General features: G+C 36.2%; 1 protein-coding gene across 1 annotated transcript; it reads right to left on the bottom strand.

Annotated features, from left to right (window-relative positions):
• Nucleotides 1-3,228: 3,228 nt before the first annotated feature.
• LOC116895974 (solute carrier family 7 member 13-like) lies at nt 3,229-19,251 on the bottom strand. Its single transcript, XM_032897014.1, has 4 exons — nt 18,569-19,251; nt 8,279-8,410; nt 5,679-6,040; nt 3,229-3,477 (listed from the first exon to the last, which is right to left on the bottom strand). Exons 1-4 carry the CDS (start codon nt 19,233-19,235, stop codon nt 3,229-3,231), a joined length of 1,410 nt encoding a protein of 469 aa, XP_032752905.1. The 5' UTR covers nt 19,236-19,251.
• Nucleotides 19,252-25,527: the final 6,276 nt, after the last annotated feature.

Here is a 25,527-nt window from a genome sequence, read left to right as displayed (position 1 = left end):
CCCCTCCACTTTAGTTGCCTGATTGTCTCCTCAAGAAATCATATTAATTTCTGAGGCAAACCTAGTAGTATGGGTATGTTACTATTTCAATTCTCAGACTAGCAAGGCCTCACAGGACTCTCCCTTCAAATTAAATGTAGCAAATTTGGGTCTCACCGACTTGATCTGGGGGCAACTAGCTGAAACAGTAGGCAAACTCTTTGCCACACGAGACAGAATATCTGAGTTAGGTCTTTGAAATACATTTGAAAGCAGAAGGAAAGAACAAACTCTGCAAATTTGTTCCCAGACCTCCATAGTTATTACATGGAACACACAACTGTACTATATACATACTCAGGAATGGTATATATATGGATATTGTGGCAGTTCTAGATATTTTTGAGGGCTCTTTATTATGCTATTTGTAATGGATGTACTCATTTGCAATCCAAGTAATGATCTATCAGAGTTATTTATTAATATCTTTACCAACATCAAATTTTAATATCAATTCATTTCCGATAAGAAAGAATATTATATAAAATCAATTAATATTTTGCTAATGGCTAAAGGAGTTGACTTTTTCATATATTGGTGATTTTTACTTTTTTGATGTTTCTGTGTAGACCAGGTGACTATTTTTAAGAGATTCCTCTTTCTCTAGAGAAAATCCAACCACTGCTTGTTGCCAACATTTATGCATGTATAGGACATCTACTGGAGCCTTGCTAGTCTTTCAAATAGTCACACCTCTGAAAATAAATTATCTCTTTCCTCAGCAGCCACCAACAGCCATGGGTCTTCAAATAGGAGTGGAGTCTTATATGGCCTACCATGTGAGAATTCTAGTTTCTTGATCTTATGCAGAGAACCATTTTTTCTGAAGCAAAGGCCAAAGAGAGAAATGGCCATGTGATGTCCAGAAGAAATTGTTTTGCAGCAATCCTCTCCATCTTCTGCTCTTATTATCGTTTTTCTTCCTCTTTTATGATGTTCCCTCAGTCTTGATGTGTGTGTATGTGTGTGTGTGTGTGTGTGTGTGTGTGTCTGTGTGTGTGTGTGTGTGTGTGTGTGTGTGTATGTATGTGTGTAGGTATGTTATGTATGTCCTGTCTATGGCTGTATGCTCAATAGTCACTTATTCTCTGCACTGCAACCAACTGTGAATCTTTGTTGGAATTGTGACCTACTGCAATAAGAAACTTCATAGATAACCCTTGATAGAGGTGTAGATTTATGGGTATAAAATGGTTTAATGGTATGTTTAGTAATATATCTACTTTACAAAATAATGGAAGTAGGTTCTTTCCCAAAGTTTATGTGCTCCCCAGTCAAAGACTCTTGGCAAGGTTTACAGCATCAAGTATGAGTTGCCTTCTTAAGACCAGACCTTTAATCTATTCAGAAAGAAGTTCATTACCCCCAAAATAGCCATTTCACCACTGAACCAATGTGTAGTCATTACTGTAAACTGCAGGGCTCATTGTAGCGCAAGAATGTTGAAAACTTCTCCCATAGTCCATATCTTACATTGTATCTTGTAGCACCCTATAAATTAGTTAGCTCTCACTCATAATTATAATTATTCCTGTCTGAAAGAAATACAGGGATGGAAATGAAGATGTGCATGAGGGAAAGAAAGTCCAGCAACAGCCCCAAAGTGGGTTCCAGCTCAAGGGGAGGCCCAAAGACCTGACACCATTACTGAAGCTATGGGGCAGTCACAAAAAGAGACCTACCATGACCGCTCTCCAAAAGACCCAACAAGTAGTTGAAAGAGTCAGATACAGATAAGTACATCCAACCAATGAACTTAAGTTGCTGACCCCTGTCGCTGAATTAGGGAAAAGCTGGAGGAAACTGAGAAGGAGAGCAACCCTGTAGGAGGACCAGCAATCTCAATTAATCTGGACCCCAAGATCTCTCAGACATGAGCTCACTAACCAGGCAGCATACAGCAGCTGAGATGAGGCCTCCAACACACATACAGCAGAGGACTACTGGGTCTGGGTTCAGTCAGAGAAGATGCACCTAACTCTCAAGAGACTGGAGGCCCTAGTAAGTTTAGAGGTCAGCTGGGGTTGGTGGGGTGGGGTGAGTTGTGAAGACTGGGGAGGGAGAGGAGGTATGGTGTGTGGAACAGTTAGGGGGTGGACCAAAATGGGAATAAAATCTGCAGTGTAAAAATGAAGAAAGAAAAAAAAAAGAAAAAAAGGTTCATTTATTTTATATATGTGAGTACATGTTTCTCTCCTCAGACACACCAGAAGAAGGTATTGGATCCATTACAGTTGGTTGTGAGCTATCATGAGGCTGCTGGGAATTGAACTCAGGACAACTGGAAGAGTTCTTAATCACTGTGAAATTTTATATCATGAATACTTAACATATCAAAATACAACAGTGAGGCATCACAATAAAAATTATATAAACTAGGAAAAATTAAAGTAGGTGGTCAGATTAGTTTGTGTGTTTGTGTTGAAGTTTAGCATCATTTGTATAATTGTTAGTACCAGGAAGTTAACATGATCAGGTGAATGGTGAGAATATAATCAAAACATTTGAAAGTGGACCACAGATGGATACTGAGAATAGTAGGACACTAAATATTTTTAATGTAATAAAAGGGAAAAATCAAAGAACTATGAGGTTCAAAATTAGAATAACAAGAAATTCCGTGTAATAAGGATATATAAGATAAGAGTGGAAGAAGAATGGAAGTTATTTAAGCTAAAGGCATAATTATAATACTATTATAAAAATGTGGTTCATAATAGTTCTTAGTACCTTAGCTACTTAAAAGTATTGATCCTTTTATAATAAATATACCTATTTATGAAATTTTATTATATTAAAAAATAAATTTTAACATGTCCATGCCCTAACTTTTGTCTTGAGAGTTTTTGAGCTCAGAAGTTGCATTGGGACTACATTGTTTTATGCTGTGCATGAGATAGAAATTTTGTGTTTGAGAAAATACGTATTTTTAAAAATAAAAGATTTCAGGAGCTGGAGAGATGTGTCAGTGGTTAAGAGCACTGACTGCTTTTCCAGAGGTCCTGAAGTTCAATTCCCAGCAACCTCATGGTGGCTCACAACCATCTGTAATGGGGATCCGATGCCCTCTTCTGGTGTGTCTGAAGATAGCAACAGTGTACTCACATAATAATAAATAAATAAATCTTTTAAAAAAGATTTCAATTACAATACTTTATTTTATGAAGCAAATATTTAGTAGACTAAATTTTATTCAGAACAAAGTTTTTTGTCTTGTTCGTCAGATGGTAAAACATTAAATAGCAATTGCAAATAACACGTTATTGTTTTAAAACGATCAGCATGTCGATAAAGGTAAACTTGAAGCCAGTATACCACAAATCCACTTAAAAGAAATAAACCTTCATAGATATGCTCGATATTAGGAGACTGAATTATTGGTGCCAAAAGGAAAAATGAAGACAGAGCTAAAGATCCAAATACCAATGGCAGGCACACCTGAAAGTAGAAAGAATCTTAAGATTAGTGGTGACTTCATTTTCTATGTTTGACAGCCAGATACCATTACTAATATTCAAAAATAAAAGGGCAAGGATGAATACAATCTCTTACAGTATCTTACAGTAACGATACTTACTTGGCAACTGACAAGCTGTGAAACCATAGAATTAAATCTAGCTATTCATGCTATTCCTAGGGATTCTTTCACCTTTACATGGTTTACAATTTACTCATTGAAACCAATGGTTTTGCTAAATGAAAAAAAAAAGTGACACACACACTGAAATACATCATTTACACTAACCAATGTTAGTTCAATAGTTGCTTACTTTACTGACTTGAGAAATAGACTCAGCTGTGTCACCACTGAGTATTCATTCATAATACAATTTTAAATCAGAGAATCTTCATAAAAACCCTACAAATTCAAAAACCTGAATTCATAAATAAGTGTGTTGTTATCTTTATTATTCACTCCTGAAATATTAGCTAAATGAATCCGATGTTTTGCCTATTGTCTTTTGGTTAGATAAAGTAAGTGCCTTTCATGGAAACTAATTTTTTACTCTCCCAGTTTGTAATCTTGGATTACTTAATGAATCTGCCACTCTGATTTCAATAAGAGTACTCAGTGCATATAATAATGATTGCCAAGAAGCATGGGATTATAGTTTACTATGCACATCATTTTTACGTAATGCAGTGTCTGGAATAGCTGGAATGGGTCACATTTATTCCATGGTTAAGCCATAAAGCAAAGACTATGGAACCTCATAGAATATTTGGCTTTCATTGCAAACAGATAAAATAAGTGAATAAAGCAAATGAGTAAATGAAAAGGAAAGGAGGGAAATTAAGGCAAGTATAGAACGCTGACCTCATAGGTAGCAATGAATATCCTAGTAAGAGCACCAGTGGAAGGGGAAGCCCTGGGTCCTGCTAAGACTGAACCCCCAGTGAACTAGATTGTTGGGGGGAGGGCGGCAATGGGGGGAGGATGGGGAGGGGACACCCATAAAGAAAGGGAAGAGGAGGGATTAGGGTGATGTTTGCCCGGAAACCGGGAAAGGGAATAACACTCGAAATGTAAATAAGAAATACTCAAGTTAAAAAAAAAAAAAAAAAAAAGAAAAGAATAAATTTAATTCTAACTATTCTGTTGATGTTGAAAGCAACCATCACGAGGAACAAGCAAATAATTTGTTCTGGAGAGGCACACATATTTTTGATGTTGAGATCAGAAAATAAAATAAATCTACAATTGATTCATTATAAGAAAATTATTCATTACAACAGCAAATAAATATTCCATGACATAAAACAAATGAACAAAGCCAACCAAGCAAGGAAACAAAGAAAAAACTGGCTCTTTCTTTGAGATTGGGTGGTACACTTGAGACCTATGGTTATTTTGAACATAGAAAAATTAGTTTAACAGAATTAATGGCAACTGGTGGATCTGAGTCTACACATGCCTTCTTCTTACTCATGTTCCACTGGTTTTCAGTATCACCTTTTAAAATAACTTATTTTATTTCTCCTGCATTTGATTGCTTATATATCTCTTCTCACATATGAGTGGCCCTGTTAGTATTAAATATTGTGTATGGTCTCCTCACAACGGTCTGTACCTTGGCTTCGTGATACCTCATCCCAGTGGGAAGAGAACTTATAATACAGTGGTCAGAGTGTTCGTATCACTGTATTGATCCCTTAGTGCCAACAAGAGATGCATTAAAAGCTGTTTTACTAACCTACAGTAATGATTCCATCTTGATTTAAAATATTTTATAATCACCTAAGTTGATGATTTCATTAACATCTTATAAAAATTTGATATTTTGCCGAGGACATGAGAAAAAATAAGCCTATATAATTTATGTGTGATGGTTATCAGAGTCCTCTCTTCCCTTATGTTAATACTTTATTGCTCAAATAAAATCACTGGCTAGTTTCCAAATTATGATAATAATATTTATGTATTCCTGCTACAGATAAGTTTTGAGTTTTTATTTATTAAAACATAAAACAAAAATGGTCCATATTACAAATTTGGGAAAGAGAGACTGAGATCAGATTTGTTATACATTAAGCTTGTAATTGATTGGAAGCATATACACATATGAAACAACATTTCTGCTAATTCAATATTACTCATGTAAGGTAGATAGAAACATAATGTTATCATTTTGATTTACCTTATAAGGTCTAGGAAGAGCTGGCTTCTGGTACCTCAGTTTAAGTATAGCTATCATATATAGCACATCATCGAAAATGCTCATTATTCCTAAATATTTTATCAAATAGGTTAAGTTTGAACATATTATTGAAACTGTGGATAAAATAACAACTTGAGTGACTGCTACAACAGGACTCTGATGGTTATTAAGCATTGAGAAGATGAATGGCATCTGTCCTTCTAGGCTTGCAGAGTAGCAAATCCTTGCTGCTGAAAGTATTCCACAGGCAGTGGTGGTCAATGATGAGAGGGAGATCCCCAAAGACATAACCCATTGCATGGAAGGGTATGCTCTGTTTACCCATGTGATAACAACAGAATCTGCAAAAATCAAACAGAATGTAAAAAATAAAAGCCATTTTACTCATTACGAATAGGGCAACACTCCTTCATTCCTTCTCCTGTGAGCAATGTGACCTTTTGCCTCCCTACAAAAGAAGGAATCTCTTCACTTAGTTTGTGAATGTAATTTGGCCTTATAGTCTTTTTAAGAAAGAGAAATTAGAAATTACTATTTTTCCATGTTGGGCAATTCCACAATAACCTGTAGAATTATGCTTGCTCTGCAGATGGGTGAGCTGCATAACATATGTATGACAATAGCTAATTTGCTAGAGAAGAGGCAAGACAAAACATGCTAGGTCTGGAATCATTCCAATTTATACCACAATCTACAATGAATTATTGTTGTAAGATTCAATTATTTTCTTCTTTGGGTTACCTGACAAGAAGTCACTGTCTATAGATGTGCTCAACATGGCTTACAATTGGAAAAAATAATGGCTATCATTTTGGGGACAATATTGCTACAGAAACATACAGCAGTTTGTCATATTAAGTCTGCAGTTAGGAAATAGAGAATACACAGGGCATGTGGATAGATTTAAAATCCTCAAGGATCATTTCTTGTGACCTACTTTCTCTGATAAGACTTCACCCCTACAGTTTTCACAGTGTTTCCAAGCTGGAGACCAAGCATCCAACTTCACATGCCTATGAGAGATATTTTACAGCCAAACCATAGTATTCAACAACTGCCCTGTAAAGTCATTTGTGCCATTTACATTTATTAGAATATAAAACATCTTGTCCTTTCCTTCATCCCTTTGCATAGTTGCATAGTTGTCCATGAGTCCATTTTCACTTCATATCTCCAACATAAATACTGCACTAATTCAAACTTCATACTTAGAATATAATTTTGGAATTTCTTTTTTAAAGCAAAAACTAACTTTCAAGTTAGAACCAAAGTCTATGTGCATCTCTAAGGCAGCTGCTTTACATGTTGAAGGAATCTACAAGCGTGAATAACCTGATAGAAAACAGAAGTCCTTATCTGGATTTATCCTAAATTGTTAATATGCAGGCATATGAAGTATAAACACAGTTGACTTGTGCTAGGAAATGTCTGAAGGAATTACTGAATCAAATCTATGTGTGAAACAGTCTTGAAAACTCCTGTCAAATAAATCAAGAATGGAAAGATTCTTCAATAGATATCAAGATCATGATTTTTAAATGATTTATTTATTATGTCTACAGCATTCTGCCTTTATGTATACTTGCAGGCCAGAAGAGGGCACCAGAAGATATCATTACAGATGGTTATGAGCTACCATGTTTTGCTGGGAATTGAACTCAGAACCTCTGGAAAAGCAGACAATGTTCTTAAATTCTGAGCCATCTCTCCAGCCCAAGATTATGTTTTTTAAATATTTATTTATTTATTTTGAATATTTTATATGTGTACCAGGTGGAATGCATGTATCAAAGTGTGGGTGTGGAGGTCATAAAATAAATTGTCACGTCTCTTCTACAATGTGGATTCTAGGTATTCAACTCACGTCATCAGGCTTGGCAGCAAATGAGCAATATCAATGGGCCTAAATATTACAGCCTTTACTAATCTAAATATTTGACATTAGGAGTATCAGTAATTAATTATGTTGTAAAATGCACAGTAGAGTGCAAAATTATTTCCAATCATGTATATGCCAGCTAAAGTTTAGTTAAAATCAAACAGCATAGTTACATTTTTATGCCACAGTAATATTTTTTAAACCTGTCTGATGAAATTCTAGTTTTATTCCTTTCTCTCTTTTTTTTAACCACAATGCTTTTAGACTTAGCATTTTCTTGTGCTTACTTGAAAAAAAAAAACGAACGTATTGAGCTTTGTTTCTGTTGGTCATTTGATCTATAATTCAGAGTTATTATTCAGAGAGATCATTTCTTTCAGAATTTGAGTCAAGTCCTTCCACTGTATCTTAAGATTTTTAACTGCATTTCAAACTCTTCAAGATGAGATAGTGATGAACATGGTCTCATAAGGCATTTAATGCAAGAAACTTACATCTTAGAAGAAATGGTACTGCACCCAGTCACAGGTTTGTACATGAGGCTGATAGTCCATAGGTGGCATAATGAAATAAGCAGAGGACATAAAGTATGTTCTGGAAATGTTATTTTAGAGCCCAGAGTGTCCATGTACAGGACAATGCAACTTCATTCAGGGAAGAAAGAAGTGACTATTTCACTCTTGTTTCTATCAAACCATACCTGAAGTCGTAATTTCTTTTGGTGTTAAAACTGTCAAATAGGCTACATTAGCCAGTAAATAAGACATAATTGTGATGGAAAGACAAGAAATCACAGCCTTGGGAATTATTTTAGAAGGATTTTTTATCTCACCTGCAAAACAAACATAAGTTTGTTAGAAAACAACATGTTATATAGCTTGAAATTCTTGTAATAAAAGGAATGAAAAACATTCTTTAATTGTCCCAGTTCCTTCAACTGCTTGTAGTGATATTGGTTTCATGCTTCACAATTTTATTCTTAAATGCTGATATATTTTGTGATACTATGTTAAATACCAAATTACATAGATTTTTCAAAAGTCCCCCATAGATTAAGCCTGGACATGAACAACAAAAACAATAGAGATCTCACAAACTTGTGAAAAATGTAACAATTTACTACTGAATTGAAAAAAAAAATGAGTCAAAATGGAAATCAGTGAGGAGACAAAGTATTTTTTAGAATTGAATGGAAAGGAAAACACAACATATCTAAATGTATGATATACAGTGAAGGAAATTTTAGCAGTATATGGTATATTTAAAAGGGAAGAGAAAGCTCTCATATTACCAACTTAGCAGCACAGCCAAAAGCTTTAGAGCAAAACCAGTAAACCGCCTCCAAAGAGTGGATAAAAAAGTGATCAAACTCAGGGCTGAAGTCAATAAAACAGAAACAAATAAGGAAAGGCAATGAATAAATAAATATATAAGTAAGTAAGTAAGTAAATAAATAAAATAACATAGAGTTGGTTCATTGAGAAAACTGACAGAATTAATAAACCTCAGGCCAAATTAATTAAGAGACAGAGAAGAGTAAAACTAACAAAATTAAATATGAAAACAGAACCTGAAGAAATCACAAAGACATGCTTTAAAAATCAGTACTCCGCCACACTGGAAAACCTAAAAGAAATAGATAAATTTATTGATATATACCACCTACCCCATATAAATCAAGATCAAACAAGCAATTCAAACAGATCCATAATCCCTGGTGAAATAGAAGTATTAATTTAAATCTCTATAACCAAATGAATTCACTGAAGACATTTACTAGATCTTCAAAGAATTAGTGTCAATACTCCTCAATTATCCCACAAAATAGAAGTAAAAGAACATTTCCTAATTCTTTTCATGAGTCCATAATAACTCAGACACCCACAACAGAGGCCCAAAATGGAAGAAAATGGACCACAATCCCTTATAAATACACATAAAATATACTTCATTGAGAAACAAAGTATTGCACAAAATGCAAGGACACATTCAAAAGAATATTCACCATAATCAACTTGGCTTCGTCCTAGTGATGCAGAGGCTCATCCAACATACATAAACTGATAAAGGTAGTCCAGCATACAAATAGATTGAAAGAAAATCCACTTAATCATCTTATGGGATAAACAAAAGATCTCTGACAACATCTAACATCTTTTCATGATAAAGCTCCTTGAGAAACTAGGGATTTAGGAACATCCATATGAAAAAGACTATTTACAATACAGCCACAGTCACCACCAACCTAAATGAAAAGAAACTCAAAGCATTTTTACTAAAATCAAGAACAAGACAATTTTATCCACTCTCTCCATACCTGTTCAATCTCGTACTTGAGTCTTCGCTAAAACAATAAGACAACTAAAGAAGATCAAGGAGATATGAATTGAAAAGTAAGACGCTAAAGTATCTATTTACAAATGATATGATTTTATATATAAAAGAGCTTAATAACTCCATGAGTAGACCTCAACAGTTGAAAACATTTCAATGAAGCAGCAGGATAAATACATAAAATCAACACACAAAATTTACTAGCCTTCCTGTATATAGATGATAGTCTGAAAGAGAAATTAGGAAAGCTATATTTTTCACAGTAACCTGAACTGGAAAATTAAATGAATAGATCTAATGAAGTATGTAAAATCTTCTTTTATAAGAACATTAAGACATTGAAGAAAGAAGTTAAAAAAGACATCAGAATATGGAAGTATCTCCTGCATTCATGAATCCCTAAGACCAAAACAGCAAATGACCATCCTACCAAATGCAACCAACAGATTCAATTCAATCTTTATTACATATTACAGTTCCAACACAATTGTTGTCAGATCTTGAAATTCAATTTGTCCATTTAATGTGGAAACACACACACACACACACACACACACACACACACACACTCTCTCTCTCTCTCTCTCTCTCTCTCTCAAAAAACAAATAAGCAAACAAAAATCAGGACAGCTAAAATAATCCTGAGTAATAAAGGAAATTTGGGAGGTATTACTATTCACAATTTCAAGATGTATCATAGAGCTATAGTAATAAAATGGTGGGTCAGGGGGAGCATTCTCATAGAAGCAGGGGGAGCAAGGATGGGAGAGGGGGGAACTAGGAAAAGGGATAACATATGAAACATAAATACAATAAATACATAAAATATCATCTTGAGTGAGTTAACTCAGACCCCCCCCCCAAAAAAAAAACCCACAGCACTGGAATAAAAACAAATATGTTGAAGAACTGAACTGAATTGAATCCATACATAAATCCACACATTTTTCAATTCCTGACTTTTGACAAAAACAAAACAAAACAAACAGCCTGTAAACCCCCCACCCCACAAAAAAAAACCCAGAAATAAACATGAGAAAAAGACGACACCATCCTCAAATGATGCTGATCAAACTGAATAGATTCATGTAAAAGAATGCAAATAGGTTATACTTCTCACCCTAGATAAAAATAATTCCTTATGGATGAAACACATCAACATAGGACTTGATATTTTGAATCTAATAAGAAAAGAATGTAGGTTACAATTGAGAACTTCTTGGCACAGGGAAAGATTTTCTGGAAAGGACACCAATAACACATAAGAACAACAATTAATATCTGGAACCTTGTGAAACTGTAGAGATTCTGTATGGCAACAGCCATGATTTGGGGGAAAAGTGACAGGCTATATAATGGACATATCAAATAAAGAGTATATATCAGACATATCTAAAACATATAAATAACTAAAAATACTGGACAGCAAGAAAACAAATAAATTAATTAAAATGAGGTACAGAAACAAGCAGTTATCAAAGGAGAAAACATAAATGAGAAACATATTTAAGACTTTCAAAATTATTTATCAGTGAAATGCAAATCTAAACTACTTTGAGTCTTTGTATTCTACTAGTTAGAATGGCCAAGAACAATAAAACAAGTAACATCTCATTCTTACAGGACGAAGGGCAAAGATAACACTGATTCATTCCTGATGGCAATGTCAACTTTTACATTCACTTATAGAAATCCTTGTGGCTGTTCCTTAGGAAGTTGGGAATAGATATACCTCAAGATCTACATAGGCTACTCTTAGGCATTTTGCTAAAAGACTCTACACTCTCCTTAAGAGACCCTGACTCAGGCATATTTATTATTGCTCTACCCATAATAGTCAGAAATTGAAAACAGCCCCATTCATCAAATGATGAATGAATAATGAAATTATGTTACACTGAAATAATGGAAAGTTCCTCAGCTGTTAACAAAAATGAAATTCTGAGATTTCCAGGTAAATGAGACCTGACTTAAGTCATGCTGAGTGATATAACAGAGACCCAAAACATTATGAAAATAAATACTAATTATTATGTTATTGGGTTGAAAATATCTTAATGGTATCAAGAGAAAAAAGAAAAGCCAAATTTTAACAAAATACATGCAGCTATATGTAAATTGTAAGGTAAAATTAAAGTAGCTCATGCAAAGTTATGTCGAATATTAAATAGAAAAATGTAATATATCACAAGGGACACTTTTAATAAGATATATGCATATTACAGAAGAACTTAAATAAAATTTGAAATTTTATTTCTTCAAAAATAAACATCTGGAAGTGAATGAAAATATCTGTAGAGTTTAGATTTGTGTATTTTTCATTGGTCATCAAAGAAACTTCTCTTGGAAGAGATGAAGATCTTGACAGAATACCACAGCTAATCAAGATGCAGAGTTTTGAAATCCAGTCCCAATGGAAACATTCATAAAACATTTGCACACCCAAGACTTCTAGGAACTTTGCAGAAGAGGAGGCAGACTGTAAGAGCCAGAGGAAAAGCAAATTTGTTATGAGATTTTTTTTCCAAGTCATATCAGATACTAAGCCTATAAAATTTTACCAACATGACTACCCAACCATGTGCTGAGCAATGAGGACAGCAACTGATATACCAAAATGTACTGGAAAAAACCCAGAAATCTTTAACCCTATCCAAAAATTATAGGTAATTGAGGAATGGTGAGAGCCAGAGAGGTGGTCTTCCCCAAGGAAGAACACACTCATTGGTTGTCCAGTGCTAAATGGTCAGTCATGAAAACATACATACATATAACAGAATATGACTCAACAGGTAATATTTAGGAGCATATATGTATATACATATATGCATTAAATAATAACTAGTGAAAAAGAGGCCACAGGTTTGAAGGAGAATGGGTATTGGGTTATGGGAGGGTTGACAGTAAGAAAGAATATGTAAAATGTAAAATTATAAAATAAAGGGAAATATCTGTGGAGTTTATAGCGTGTGCAGAGTAGGGGAAGTTCTGAATTAAATTCTGACTACTAGAAAACTGAGGAGAAATGAAGCTCCAGAAAATGTTAGAAGAATAAGAAGAGTGACCAAGGAGTGCAGACATCCTGAGAACGCAGGACAGACTGCCACTTCTGAACACCTCTGCCCACATCCCTGGTCCAAAGGGAAATTGTACAGTGCCTTTGAACACAGGAATATAGGAACAGACAGCCACCAGTACCCGTGGTTCTGGTCTGTGCCCAGGACAGAATTGAACTGGCCAAACAACTCTCTGCATCCCATAACTCCTAAAGAAATAGAAGAGGTCATTAAAAGTATCCCAACCAAAAAGAGCCCAGGACCAGATGTGTTCAGTGCAGAATTCTATTAGACCTTCATAGAAGACTTCATACCAATACTGTCCAAACTGTTCCACAAAATTGAAACAGATGGGGCACTACCAAATTCCTTCTATGAAGCCACAATTACTCTTTTACAGAAACCACACAAAGACCCAACAAAAAATAAAGAACTTCAGACCAATTTCCCTTATGAATATTGATTCAAAAATACTTAGTAAAATTCTTGCAAACTGAATCCAAGAACACACCAAAGCAATCATCCATCCTGATCAAGTAGGCTTCATCCCAGGGATGCAGGGATAGTTTAATATATGAAAATCCATCAATGTAACCCACTATATAAACAAACACAAAGATAAGAACCACATGATCATTTCATTATATGCTGAGAAAGGATTTGACAAAATTCATCACCTCTTCATGATAAAAATCCTGGAAAGATCAGGATAGCAAGGCCCATATCTAAACATAGTGAAAGCCATATACAGCAAACCAGTAGCTTACATCAAACTAAATGGAGAGAAACTTGAAGCAATCCCACTAAAATCAGGAGCTAGACAAGGCTGCCCACTCTCTCCTTACTTATTCAATATAGTACTTGAAGTCCTAGCCAGAGCAATCGGAGGGTGAAAGGAGGTCAAAGGAATACAAATTGGATGGGAAGAAATCAAAATATCACTATTTGCAGATGATATGATAGTATAATTATGTGACCCCAAAAGTTCCACCAGAGAGCTACTTAACCTGATAAACAACTTCAGCAAAGTGTCGGGGTATAAAATTAATTCAAACAAATTAGTAGCCTTCTTCTACTCAAAGGATAAACTGACTGAGAAAGAAATTAGGGAAATGACACATTTCACAATAGTCCCAAATAATATAAAATACTTTGGTGTTACTTTAAGCAAGCAAATGAAAGATCTATATGACAAGAACTTTAAGTCTCTGAAAAAAGAAATTGAGGAAGGTCTCAGAAGATGGAAAGATCTTCCATGTTCATGGGTTGGCAGAATTAATAAAGTAAACATGGCCATTTTGCCAAAAGCAAAATGCAATCCCCATCAAAATTTCTGCTCAACTCTTTATAGGGATAGAAAGAGCAATTTGCAAATACATTTGGAATAGCAAACAACTCAGGATAGCAAAAACTATACTCAACATTAAAAGAACTTCTGGGAGAATCACCATCCCTGACTTCAAGCAGTATTACAGAGCAATAGGCACAAAAACTTTATGGCATTAGTACAGAGACAGGCAGATAGATCAGTGGAACAGAATTGAAGACCCAGAAATGAACCCACACACCTATGGTCACTTGATCTTTGACAAAGGAGCTAAAACCATTCAATGGAAGAAAGATAGCATTTTCAACAAATGGTGCTGGTTCAACTGGAGGTCAGCATGTAGAAGAATGCAAATTGATCCATTCTTATCATCATGTACAAAGCTTAAGTCCAAGTTGATCAAGGATCTCCACGTCAAACCAGACACACTCAAACTAATAGAAGAAAAAGTGGGGAAGCATCTTGAACACATGGGCTCTGGGGAAAATTTCCTGAACAGAACACCAATGGCTTATGCTCTAAGATCAAGAATCAACAAATGGGACCTCATAAAACTTCAAATCTTCTGTAAGGCAAAAGACACTGTCATTAGGACACAACAGCTACCAACAGATTGAGAAAAGATCTTTACCAATCCTACATCTGAGAGAGGGCTAATATGCAAAATATACAAAGAACTCAAGAAGTGAAACTCCAGAGAACCAAATAACTTTATTAGAAATGTGGTACAGAGGTAAACAAAACATTCTCAGCTGAGGATTATTGAATGGACAAAAAGTACCTAAAAAGTGTTCAACATCCTTAGTCATCAGGGAAATGCAAATCAAAACAACCCTTAAATTCTACCTCACAGCAGTCAGAATGGCTAAGATAAAAATCTCAGGTGACAGCAGATGCTGTAGAGGATGTGGGGAAAGAGGAACACTCCTCCATTGTTGGTGGGATTGCAAACTGGTACAACCACTCTGGAAATCAGTCTGGAGGTTCCTCAGAAAATTGGACATTCTACTACCTGAGGACTCAGATGTACCTCTCCTGGGCATATACCCAAAAGATGCTCCAACATACAACAAAGGCACATGCTCCACTATGTTCATAGATGCCTTATTTTTTTTCTTTTCTCTTTTTTTCGGAGCTGGGGACTGAACCCAGGGCCTTGCACTTTCTAGGCAAGCGCTCTACCACTGAGCTAAATCCCCAACTCCAGATGCCTTATTTATAATAGTCAGAAGCTGGAAAGAACCCAGTTGCCCTTCAACAGAGAAATGGATTCAAAAAATGTGGTACATCTACACAATGGAGTACTACTTAGCTATCAAAAACAATGACTTCATGAAATTCATAGGCAAATGGAATGAACTAGAAAATATGCTGATTGAGGTAATCCAATTACAGAAAAACACACTTGGTATGCACTCATTGATAAGTGGATATTAGCCCAAAGGTTGAAACTACCCAAGATGCAATCCACAGACCACAGGAAGCTCAAGAAGAAGGATGACCAAAACTTGGATGCTCCCACTCCTTCTTAAAAGGAAGCTAAAAAATGCATCTTGAAAGTGACCAGGTATAGATCTCTCCTGAGAGACACATCCAGAGCATATCCAATACAGAGGTCAATGCTAGCAGCAAACCACTGAACTGAGAACAGGACACCCTTGGGGGGGCATTAGAGGAAGGATTGAAAGAGTTGAAGGAGCTTGCAACCCCACAGGAACAACTATGCCAGCCAACCAGAGCTTCCAGGAACTAAACCAATTTTGAAAGACTATACATGGACTCACCTAGGGCTCCAACTCCATATGTAGCAGAGAATAGCCTTTTGGGGGCACCAGTGAAAGGGGAAGCCCTTGATCCTACCAAGGTTGGACCTCCAATGCAGGGGAACACGGGGGGGGCAGTAAGGGAGATGGATGCGGGGGGAATACCCATATGGGGAAGGGTGAAGGAATGGGGGGCTTGTGGACAGGAAACCAGGAAGAGAATTACATTTGAAATGTAAGTAAAGAAATACATTTAATAAAAAATAAATAAATAAAAAAGATTAAGAAGAATGGATATGTATGCACACACATATATACATATGCATATCTGTACCCCTTCACCAATGCTTTTTATGTCTTGTCATATTTTACCACTATTGCAAAGGATTGATTAGTAATCATTGCATAATATATGTTTACTTAATTTAATTTATTAATTTGTATGCTATCTTTTTTCTTTCTTTCCACTAGTATATATAAAGTTCCTATTTCATATTCTCCATGTGTGAATTGCTTAAAAATAAAAAGGAGGATCTGAAGTGACATCAAAGCTGTAGCTCAGAATATTTTCAGTTCAGTTTTCCTGAAACAAAAAGGAGAGATAATCCACAAGCATATGGGTTCTGAAAGTACGAGAATGATGGTAAACGTATCCACATGTCTTGGTTAGTGATGTTCTATATTATTTGAAATAGCCCATTTTACCTTGTCTTGCTTCCATATTGTGCCCTGATGTTGTCAGTTTGTTTCTAGGGGTTACTTTTCAAGCAAGAGTTATAGAGAAGCTTCCCAGTTTGTAAGGATCCACTATGTTCCTAAATCAGCTATACCCTAAAGTAGTATTCCTACAGGACATGAGAGCTTTTATCAAAGGTGCCAAGTCCATCATTCAGAACAGTGGCAGAAAAGACCACTAGAAGAAAAGATACTCTAGAAGATGGTATATGATCTTGGAAATATTTTCCTTTTAATGATGAGAAAAATGAAAAGTTCATGGCCATAAAATGAAGTGTGTGTCTTGACTCTCTAGAATAATATTAGACAATAAGCACTCAATTGTATACCCTAAATGAATCATAAGTGATGGATCCTCTGGAGCTCACAAGAAGCACCACAATAATCCAGATGAAGTACAATTATTCTTAAGGAAAGTCAGTAAACATAAGCATAATTAATAGCCTTAGAGAAATGTAATAGCACAGTCTTTATGGAAGAGGACAATGAAGATGAAGTAAACCCACGATTATAATATTAGTGAAAATTAAAATTCAGTATATTTGAGAATGCAGAAATAGTAATTTTTAAGAAAAATTCAATAATTGAGCCAAATAGATATACAGTGTAGCTCAAGGTCTAGTATGAAAGAAGGAATGAAAAAAGAACTACAAGGTATCTTGAAGAGCATTGAACTATTATGACATATAGTTTTGGGAAAGAAAACAAAAAAGGTGGAAATAAATATTTCCAGCAGCATGCAGACACATGCTTTGATGTTGCAGTATAAAACAGAAGTCAATAACAAATATAAGTACACCTTGCTGAGTCCTTTTAGTGTTGCTTGTATGTATGTGTCCTGGGGCCTGACTTTCACTTGCTATGGGATAACCACCATGGGGACTTAACCTCAGCGAAGGAGGGGCAATGGTATAAAGGTATATTAATTGGAAATAAAGAAAAAGCAAATTAAGTACATATAGCATGACTACCATAGAAAACAAAACCAACCAACCAACAAACCAACCAAATAAATAAAACTAAAAAACAAACTAGTGAGCCAATTCTGAAGATTTGACCAAATTCTCTCAATTCTATGATATCAAAGCTGGTTAACACTGCTACAGAGAATGACCAGTGCATGCAAAAATTGATCTGGTTATCACACTGCTCTTTCTAAATGTAAAACATTCTAAAAAAATTAAAATGCTTGTGACAACTAAGTGCAACAGTAAAATGAATGTCTTATATACCTACACATATACAAAATTAAATCTAAGATAAAACAGTAAGATACAAATGAGGAAGTATTTTACTGCTCCCAAGAAGACATGAAAACATGAAAATCCCAACATACAAGTTCACTGATAATGAAATTCTATCAAATTGTTGACACTGGTTACTTCTTTGTAGGTAATTGTGTATAGGAGGTTATAGAGAACGTTCCTCAAATCAAACATATGTAATACATTTTAATTAAGTACATTAACTCACTTACTATCTAATTATTCTTTATATGAAAATGCCTCAAAATGCAAAGAATTACTGCAATAAATCTGAGAATACAGTCTATTTTTGAAATATTTTCTAGATATTATATTAGCAATAAAAATTAACAACCCCACTAAATTCTATATAGTCTATTTGATTGATTATAAGTGTTGGTTTAATGATGGTCTTACACAATGGAACATGTGAATTTTTTTTAGAAAAAACATAGCAATCAGATTTATTTTTCACCATAAGCTCTGGAAATGTTTATAATGCTGTTATTTTTAAAATATAAATAGATATACCTGCTATGTTGATCACGATGAATATTCCTCTGTATGCAAAACATCCTTGGAGAATGGCTTCTACAGTTTGCGAGGCATTAGGAAGTTCAGCATCCAAAGCATTCTCAAACCTGGACACATTTTCCTTTTTGCCAATCACTAACAGCACAAGCCCAGTTAGAGAAATGAAACAAAGAATACTCATCTTTATCATACTGCTGATAGTCTGAAGCCAAGCCACTGTTTTCACTCCTCCAGCATTGAGAATTCCAAATGACCACAAAATAGCCACAGACAGGCATTTAATTGGAAGTTCTGGAGCTGGGCACCCAGTATAGAAAGGTTGAATTAGATAAGTAGCTATTAGTAAGGTGTGAGCACCCAGGCCTAGACAATAAGAAAAAAGTTGAATCCAGAGACTCAGAAAAGCAGCAAGGGATCCAAGAGATCTCTTCAGGAAATAATAAGATGCTCCACTCACAGGAAAGGTCGTTGCCAGCTCTACCAAAGAGAGAGCATTCAGCATGGTCAGCAGGCCACAACCTGCCCAAATACCAAGAGAAACAGGGATGTTCAGTGAGGAGTATTTTAATACTCCTTTAGGAGACACAAAAATCCCTGTCCCTATAATGGTTCCAAGTAAGACCATGGTTACATGGAAGAATCCTACTGTTCTTGAGAGATGCATGGTTTTGCCTTTTTTTCTGAAGTTTATCCTAAAAAATTAAACACAAAATTATACAAGTTCCTAAATCGTTGACCTCTACAATCCAATTATGTTTGTTCTCGTATCAAATATCTTGTACCAAATATCATTCTTATATATGTCTAATTATCTTACTAAAATGTAATTAATTATTAACTGATCAGTTTCTCCAAGAAATCCAGATCTCCTCTTAAGACCAATGTTAAAATATTTCTTATATTAAGTTTTAAAAAATAAAATATGCTGCTGACCAAGTAAACAACCAGGAACTAGGAAATTAGTACTTTAAATTTCTTCTTAGAATTATTCATCTCTAGCAGTGCAAGAAAGTCATTATTTAACTAATAGGTAATTATTTGTAGATTTATACCAAGAGCTGAAATTATAGTTTAACCAGCAAATTTTAAACTGTGAGGTTCAGTGAACTGAGATGGGACTTTCACATTTATTTCCTTGAAGATGCTTTTATGGCTTCAGAATATATGTATATATTGTTTCCACAAGAGCAAATTAAATGACAAGTGAAATGTGTAATATTTGCCTAATGAATGTTTAGTAATAACACCTGTACATATTGCTACCTAATAGATTGCACCTAAGTCTATGAGCTTAGGACAAAAATATTATCTATTATTTTTAATCTTAAATCTAGGTTCTACTTCTTGGTTAAGGGTGGCTATCACCTAAAATTTGCAGGCAAAAAAGCAGGCACCTACAAATTCTCTTGTAGTTCTATCAAAATATAGAACTTTAATGGGATGGGGGGTTGCTCTTTCACTCTATTTGGATAGCTACTAATTCTTTTCAAAGTAGTTTGAAATTACTAGAAATTATGAGTTCTTTAATTTTTAAAAATATTGGTTCAAAATTTCACATATGAATGCAATGTGTTCTGATCTAATTGATCCTCCAATTCTTTTTATTTATTTATTTATTGTTTTTTATAAAATGGAAAATGAACTCCTCTACTAGAAGTTCTGGAGACAGGAGTACATGGATACCTGTTCACATCTTTTTTTAAAATTTATTTTTCTTGGATATTATATTATTTACGTTTCACCTGTTATCCCATTTCCCACCTCTCCTATCCCCCTGCCCCCTTCTCCCTCTTTCTATGAGGATGCTTCTACTCCTTCCCACTCATTCCCACCTCAATGCCCTGGCATTCCCCTACATCGGGGCAATGAACCTTCACAGGACCAAGGGCTTTTCCTCCTATTGATGCTGGACAATGCTGTTCTTTGTTACATATGTGGCTGGAGTCATGGGTCCCTTCAAGTGTACTCATTGGTTGGTTGGTATAATCCCTAGGAGCTCTGGTAGGGTCTGGTTAGTTGTTCTTCCTACGGGGTTTCGAACCCTTTCATTTCCTTTAGTTTTGTCTCAAACTCCTCCATTGGAGTTCCTGTGTTCATTCTAATGGTTAGCTGCAAGCATCCTCATCTGGATCAGTAAGGCTCTCGCAAAACTTCTCAGTAGACATTCATATCTGGCTCCTGTCAGCAAGCACTTCTTGGTATCAGTAGCAGTGACTGGGTTTGGTGGCTGCAAATGGGGTGGATTCCCAGGTGGGACAGTCTCTGGATGACCTTTTCTTCAGTCCCCGATCCACACTTTGTCCTGGTAATTCCTGCTGTGAGTATTTTGTTCTCCCTTCTACGAAGGAATGAAGCATCCACATTTTGGTTGTCCTTCTTCTTGAGCTTCATATTATCTATGAATTTTTTTCTTGGGTATTCCAAACTTTTGGGCTGACATCCACTTAACAGAGAGTACAAACCACGTGTGTTCTTTTGTGACTGAGTTACCTCATTCAGGACAATATTTTTTTTAGTTCCATCCATTAGCCTATGAATTACATGTAGTCATTGTTTTTAATAGCTGAGCAGTACTACATCATGTAAGTGTATGCCAGTTTCTGTATCTGGGCTCTTTCTAGCGTCTGGATATTATAAACAAGGCTGCTATGAACATAGTGAAACATGTGTCCTTTTTATAGGTTGGAGCATCTTTTGGGTGTATTCCCAGGTGTGGGATAGCTGGGTCATCATATAGTACTATGTCCAATTTTCTAAGAAACCACCAGACTGATTTCCAACGCGGTTTTACCAGCTTGCAATCCCACCAGCAATGGAGAAGTGTTTCTATTTCTCTACATCTCCACCAGCATCTGTTGTTACCTGAGTTTTTGATCTTAACCATTCTGAATGGTATGAGGTAGTATCTCAGGGTTGTTTTGATTTGCATTTCCCTGATGAATAAGGATGTTGAACATTTCTTTGGGTACTTCTCAGCCATTCCATATTCCTCAGTTGAAAATTTTTTGTTTAGCACTGTACCCCCATTTTTAATAGGGTTATTTGATTCTCTGGAGTCTAACTTCTTGAGGTCTTTGTATATATTAGATAGTAGCCTTCTATCGGTTGTAGGATTGATAAAGATCTGTTCCCAATCTGTTGGTTTCCATTTTGTCCTAATGACAGTGCCTTTGCCTTACAGAAGCTTTTCAATTTTAGGACATCCCATTTGTTGATTCTTGACCTTCGAGCATAAGCAATTGGTATTTTGTTCAGGAAAATTTCCCCAGTGCCCATGTGATCGAGAATCTTCCCCACTTTTTCTTCTATTAGTTTGAGTGTATCTGGTTTTATGTGGAGGTCCTTTACCCTCTTGGACTTAAGTACAGTGCTATAAGAATGGATGGATTTTCCAATGGAAAAAAGATAGCATTTTCAGCAAATGGTGCTGGTTCAACTGGAGGTCAACATGTAGAAGAATGCAGATCGATCCGTGCTTATCACCTGTACCAAAGCTTAAGTCCAAGTGGATCAAGGACCTCCACATCAAACCAGACACACTCAAACTAATAGAAGAAAACTAGGAAGCATCTGGAACACATGGGCACTGGAAAAATTTCCTGAACAAAACACCAATGGCTTATGCTCTAAGATCAAGAATCGACAAATGGGATCTCATAAAACTGCAAAGCTTCTGTAAGGCAAAGGACACTGTGGTTAGGACAAACGGCAACCAACAGATTGGAAAAAGATCTTTACCAATCCTACAACAGATAGAGGCCTTACATCCAAAATATACAAAGAACTCAAGAAGTTTGACCGTAGGGAGACAAATAACCCTATTAAAAATGGGGTTCAGAGCTAAACAAAGAATTCACAGCTGAGGAATGCGAATGGCTGAGAAACACCTAAAGAAATGTTCAACATCTTTAGTCATCAGGGAAATGCAAATCAAAAACAACCTGAGATTTCACCACACCAAAGTGAGGAGAATTAAGATCAAAAAAACTCACAGCAAATGCTGGCGAGGATGCAGAGAAAGAGGAACACTCCTCCATTGTTGCAGGGATTGCAGACTGGTACAACCATTCTGGAAATCAGTCTGGAGGTTCCTCAGAAAATTGGACATTGAACTGCCTGAGGATCCAGCTATACTCTCTTGGGCATATACCCAAAAAGATGCCCCAACATAAAAAGACACGTGCTCCACTATGTTCATCGCAGCCTTATTTATAATAGCCAGAAGCTGGAAAGAACCCAGATGCCCTTCAACAGAGGAATGGATACAGAAAATGTGGTACATCTACACAATGCAATATTATCAGCTATCAAAAAACAACGACTTTATGAAATTAAATGAGGCAAATGGTTGGAACTGGAAAATATCATCCTGAGTGAGCTAACCCAATCACAGAAAGACATACATGGTATGCACTCATTGATAAGTGGCTATTAGCCCAAATGCTTGAATTACCCTAGATGCCTAGAACAAATGAAACTCAAGACGGATGATCAAAATGTGAATGCTTCACTCCTTCTTTGGGGGAACAAGAATACCCTTGGCAGGGAAGAGAGAGCAAAGATTAAACAGAGACTGAAGGGACACCCATTCAGAGCCTGCCCCACATGTGGCCCATATATATACAGCCACCCAATTAGACAAGATGGATGAAGCAAAGAAGTGCAGAAGTGTAGATAGCTCCTGAGAGACACAGCCAGAATACAGCAAATACAGAGGCGAATGCCAGCAGCAAACCACTGAACTGAGAATAGGACCCCCGTTGAAAGAATCAGAGAAAGAACTGGAAGAGAGTTTGAAGGGGCTCGAGACCCCATATGTACAACAATGCCAAGCAACCAGAGCTTCCAGGGACTAAGCCACTACCTAAAGACTATACATGGACTGACCCTGGACTCTGACCTCATAGGTAGCAATGAATATCCTAGTAAGAGCACCAGTGGAAGGGGAAGCCCTGGGTCCTGCTAAGACTGAACCCCCAGTGAACTAGACAGTTGGGGGGAGGGCGGCAATAAGGGGAGGGTGGGGAGGGGAACACCCATAAGGAAGGGGAGGGGGGAGGGGGATGTTTGCCCGGAAACCGGGAAAGGGAATAACACTCGAAATGTATATAAGAAATATTCAAGTTAATAAAAAAATAAATAAATAAATAAAAAAGAATGGATGGATTTGTATTCTTCTATATGTTGACCTCCAGTTGAACCATAACCATTTGTTGAAAATGCTATCTTTTTTCCCACTGGATGGTTTTAGCTCCTTTGTCAAAGATCAAGTGACCATAGGTTTGTGAATGCATTTCTGGGTCTTCAATTCTATTCCATTGATCTACCTGCCTATCTCTGTACCAGTATCTTTATCACTATTATTAATTCTTTCTTGAAAAACCTTTTATAAATATGGGTGCTTAATGTAGCCAAGTTAAGAATCAATATTAACCATCATTAGTCTACTTCTTATTAAAAACACACCATTTAAAAAATAATATTTCACCTAGTTCCCACAAAGCCATGCATATCTTCAAGGGGAAAATGTTCTAAGTTCATCTCCAAGTGTCTTCCACGGTCTGAAGAAGAATGCCTGCGCTGATTGAAGATTAAAATACAGTTTTTCATGACATTTAAACCTAACGCTTTTCTTTAAAATAAAAAACAAAAAACAATATAATCAAGTTATATTCATGCACAAATGGTATGGAATAAACATTTTAATTCAGAAAAAAGAGGAATGCAAACATAGAAAAAAAGGGAAAAGCAAAAGTAAGTGTGAAATACATCAATTCAATGCTAAGCCCTATAGCTATATGGAATTCTAGTATGTAGTACTGTAAACATAACTTGAGAGAGCTTGAACAGAAACTTTTCTTTTTTCTCCATCTTTATTAACTTGGGTATTTCTTATTTACTTTTCGATTGTTATTCCCTTTCCTGGTTTCCAGGCCAACATTCCCCTAGCCCCCCCCCTTCTATGTGGGTGTCACACTCCCATCCTTCCCCCATTACCACCCAATAATCATGTTCACTGGGGGTTCAGTCTTGGCAGGATCAAGGGCTTCCTTCCACTGGTGCTCTTACTAGGCTATTCATTGCTACCTATGAGGTTGGAGCCCAGGGTCAGTCCATGTATAGTCTTTGGGCAGTGGCTTAGTCCCTGGAAGCTCTGGTTGGTTGGCATTGTTGTTCATATGGGGTCTCAAGCCCTTCAAGTTCTTTCAGTCAGCTTTTTCAGTCCTTTCTCTGATTCCTTCAATGGGGTCCCATTCTCAGTTCAGTGGTTTGCTGCTGGCATTCGCCTATATATTTGCTGTATTCTGGCTGTGTCTCTCAGGAGAGATCTACATCCAATTCCTGTCAGCCTGCACTTCTTTGCTTTATCCATCTTATCTATTTTGGTGGCTGTATATGTATGGGCCACATGTGGGTCAGGCTCTGAATGGGTGTTCCTTCTGCCTCTGTTTTAATCTTTGCCTCCCTATTCCCTGCCAAGGGTATTCTTGTTCCCTTTTAAAGAAGGAGTGAAGCATTCACATTTTGGTTATTCTTCTTGAGTTTCATGTGTTCTGTGCATCTAGGGTAATTCGAGCATTTGGGCTAATAGCCACTTATCAATGAGTGCATACCATGTGTGTTTTTCTGTGATTGGGTTACCTCACTCAGGATGTTATTTTCCAGTTCCATCCATTTGCCTATGAATTTCATAAAGTCATTGTTTTTGATAACTGAGTAATATTCCATTGTGTAGATGTACCACATTTTCTGTATCCATTCCTCTGCTGAAGGGCATCTGGGTTCTTTCCAGCTTCTGGCTACTATAAATAAGGCTTCCATGAACATAGTGGAGCATGTGTCTTTGTTATATGTTGGGGCATATTTTGGGTATATGCCCAAGAGAGGTATAGCTAGGTCCTCAGGTAGTGCAAAGTCCAATTTTCTGAGGAACCTCCAGACTGATTTTCACAATG

Source organism: Rattus rattus, chromosome 3 (assembly GCF_011064425.1).
Source record: "Rattus rattus isolate New Zealand chromosome 3, Rrattus_CSIRO_v1, whole genome shotgun sequence".
NCBI classification, from domain to species: domain Eukaryota; kingdom Metazoa; phylum Chordata; class Mammalia; order Rodentia; family Muridae; genus Rattus; species Rattus rattus.
Note: the sequence above shows the minus strand (reverse complement) of the source record. Positions and strands in the feature narration are given on the sequence as shown.

Coding starts and splice junctions, on each gene's coding strand:
- LOC116895974 (XM_032897014.1), bottom strand. CDS start 19,235: ATGCATCTCTCAAGAACAGTAGGATTCTTCCATGTAACCATGGTCTTA. Junction 6,041..8,278: donor AAAAGAAATTACGACTTCAG/GTATGGTTTGAT, acceptor TGATTTTTGCAG/ATTCTGTTGTTATCACATGG. Junction 3,478..5,678: donor CTCTTCCTAGACCTTATAAG/GTAAATCAAAAT, acceptor TTCTACTTTCAG/GTGTGCCTGCCATTGGTATT.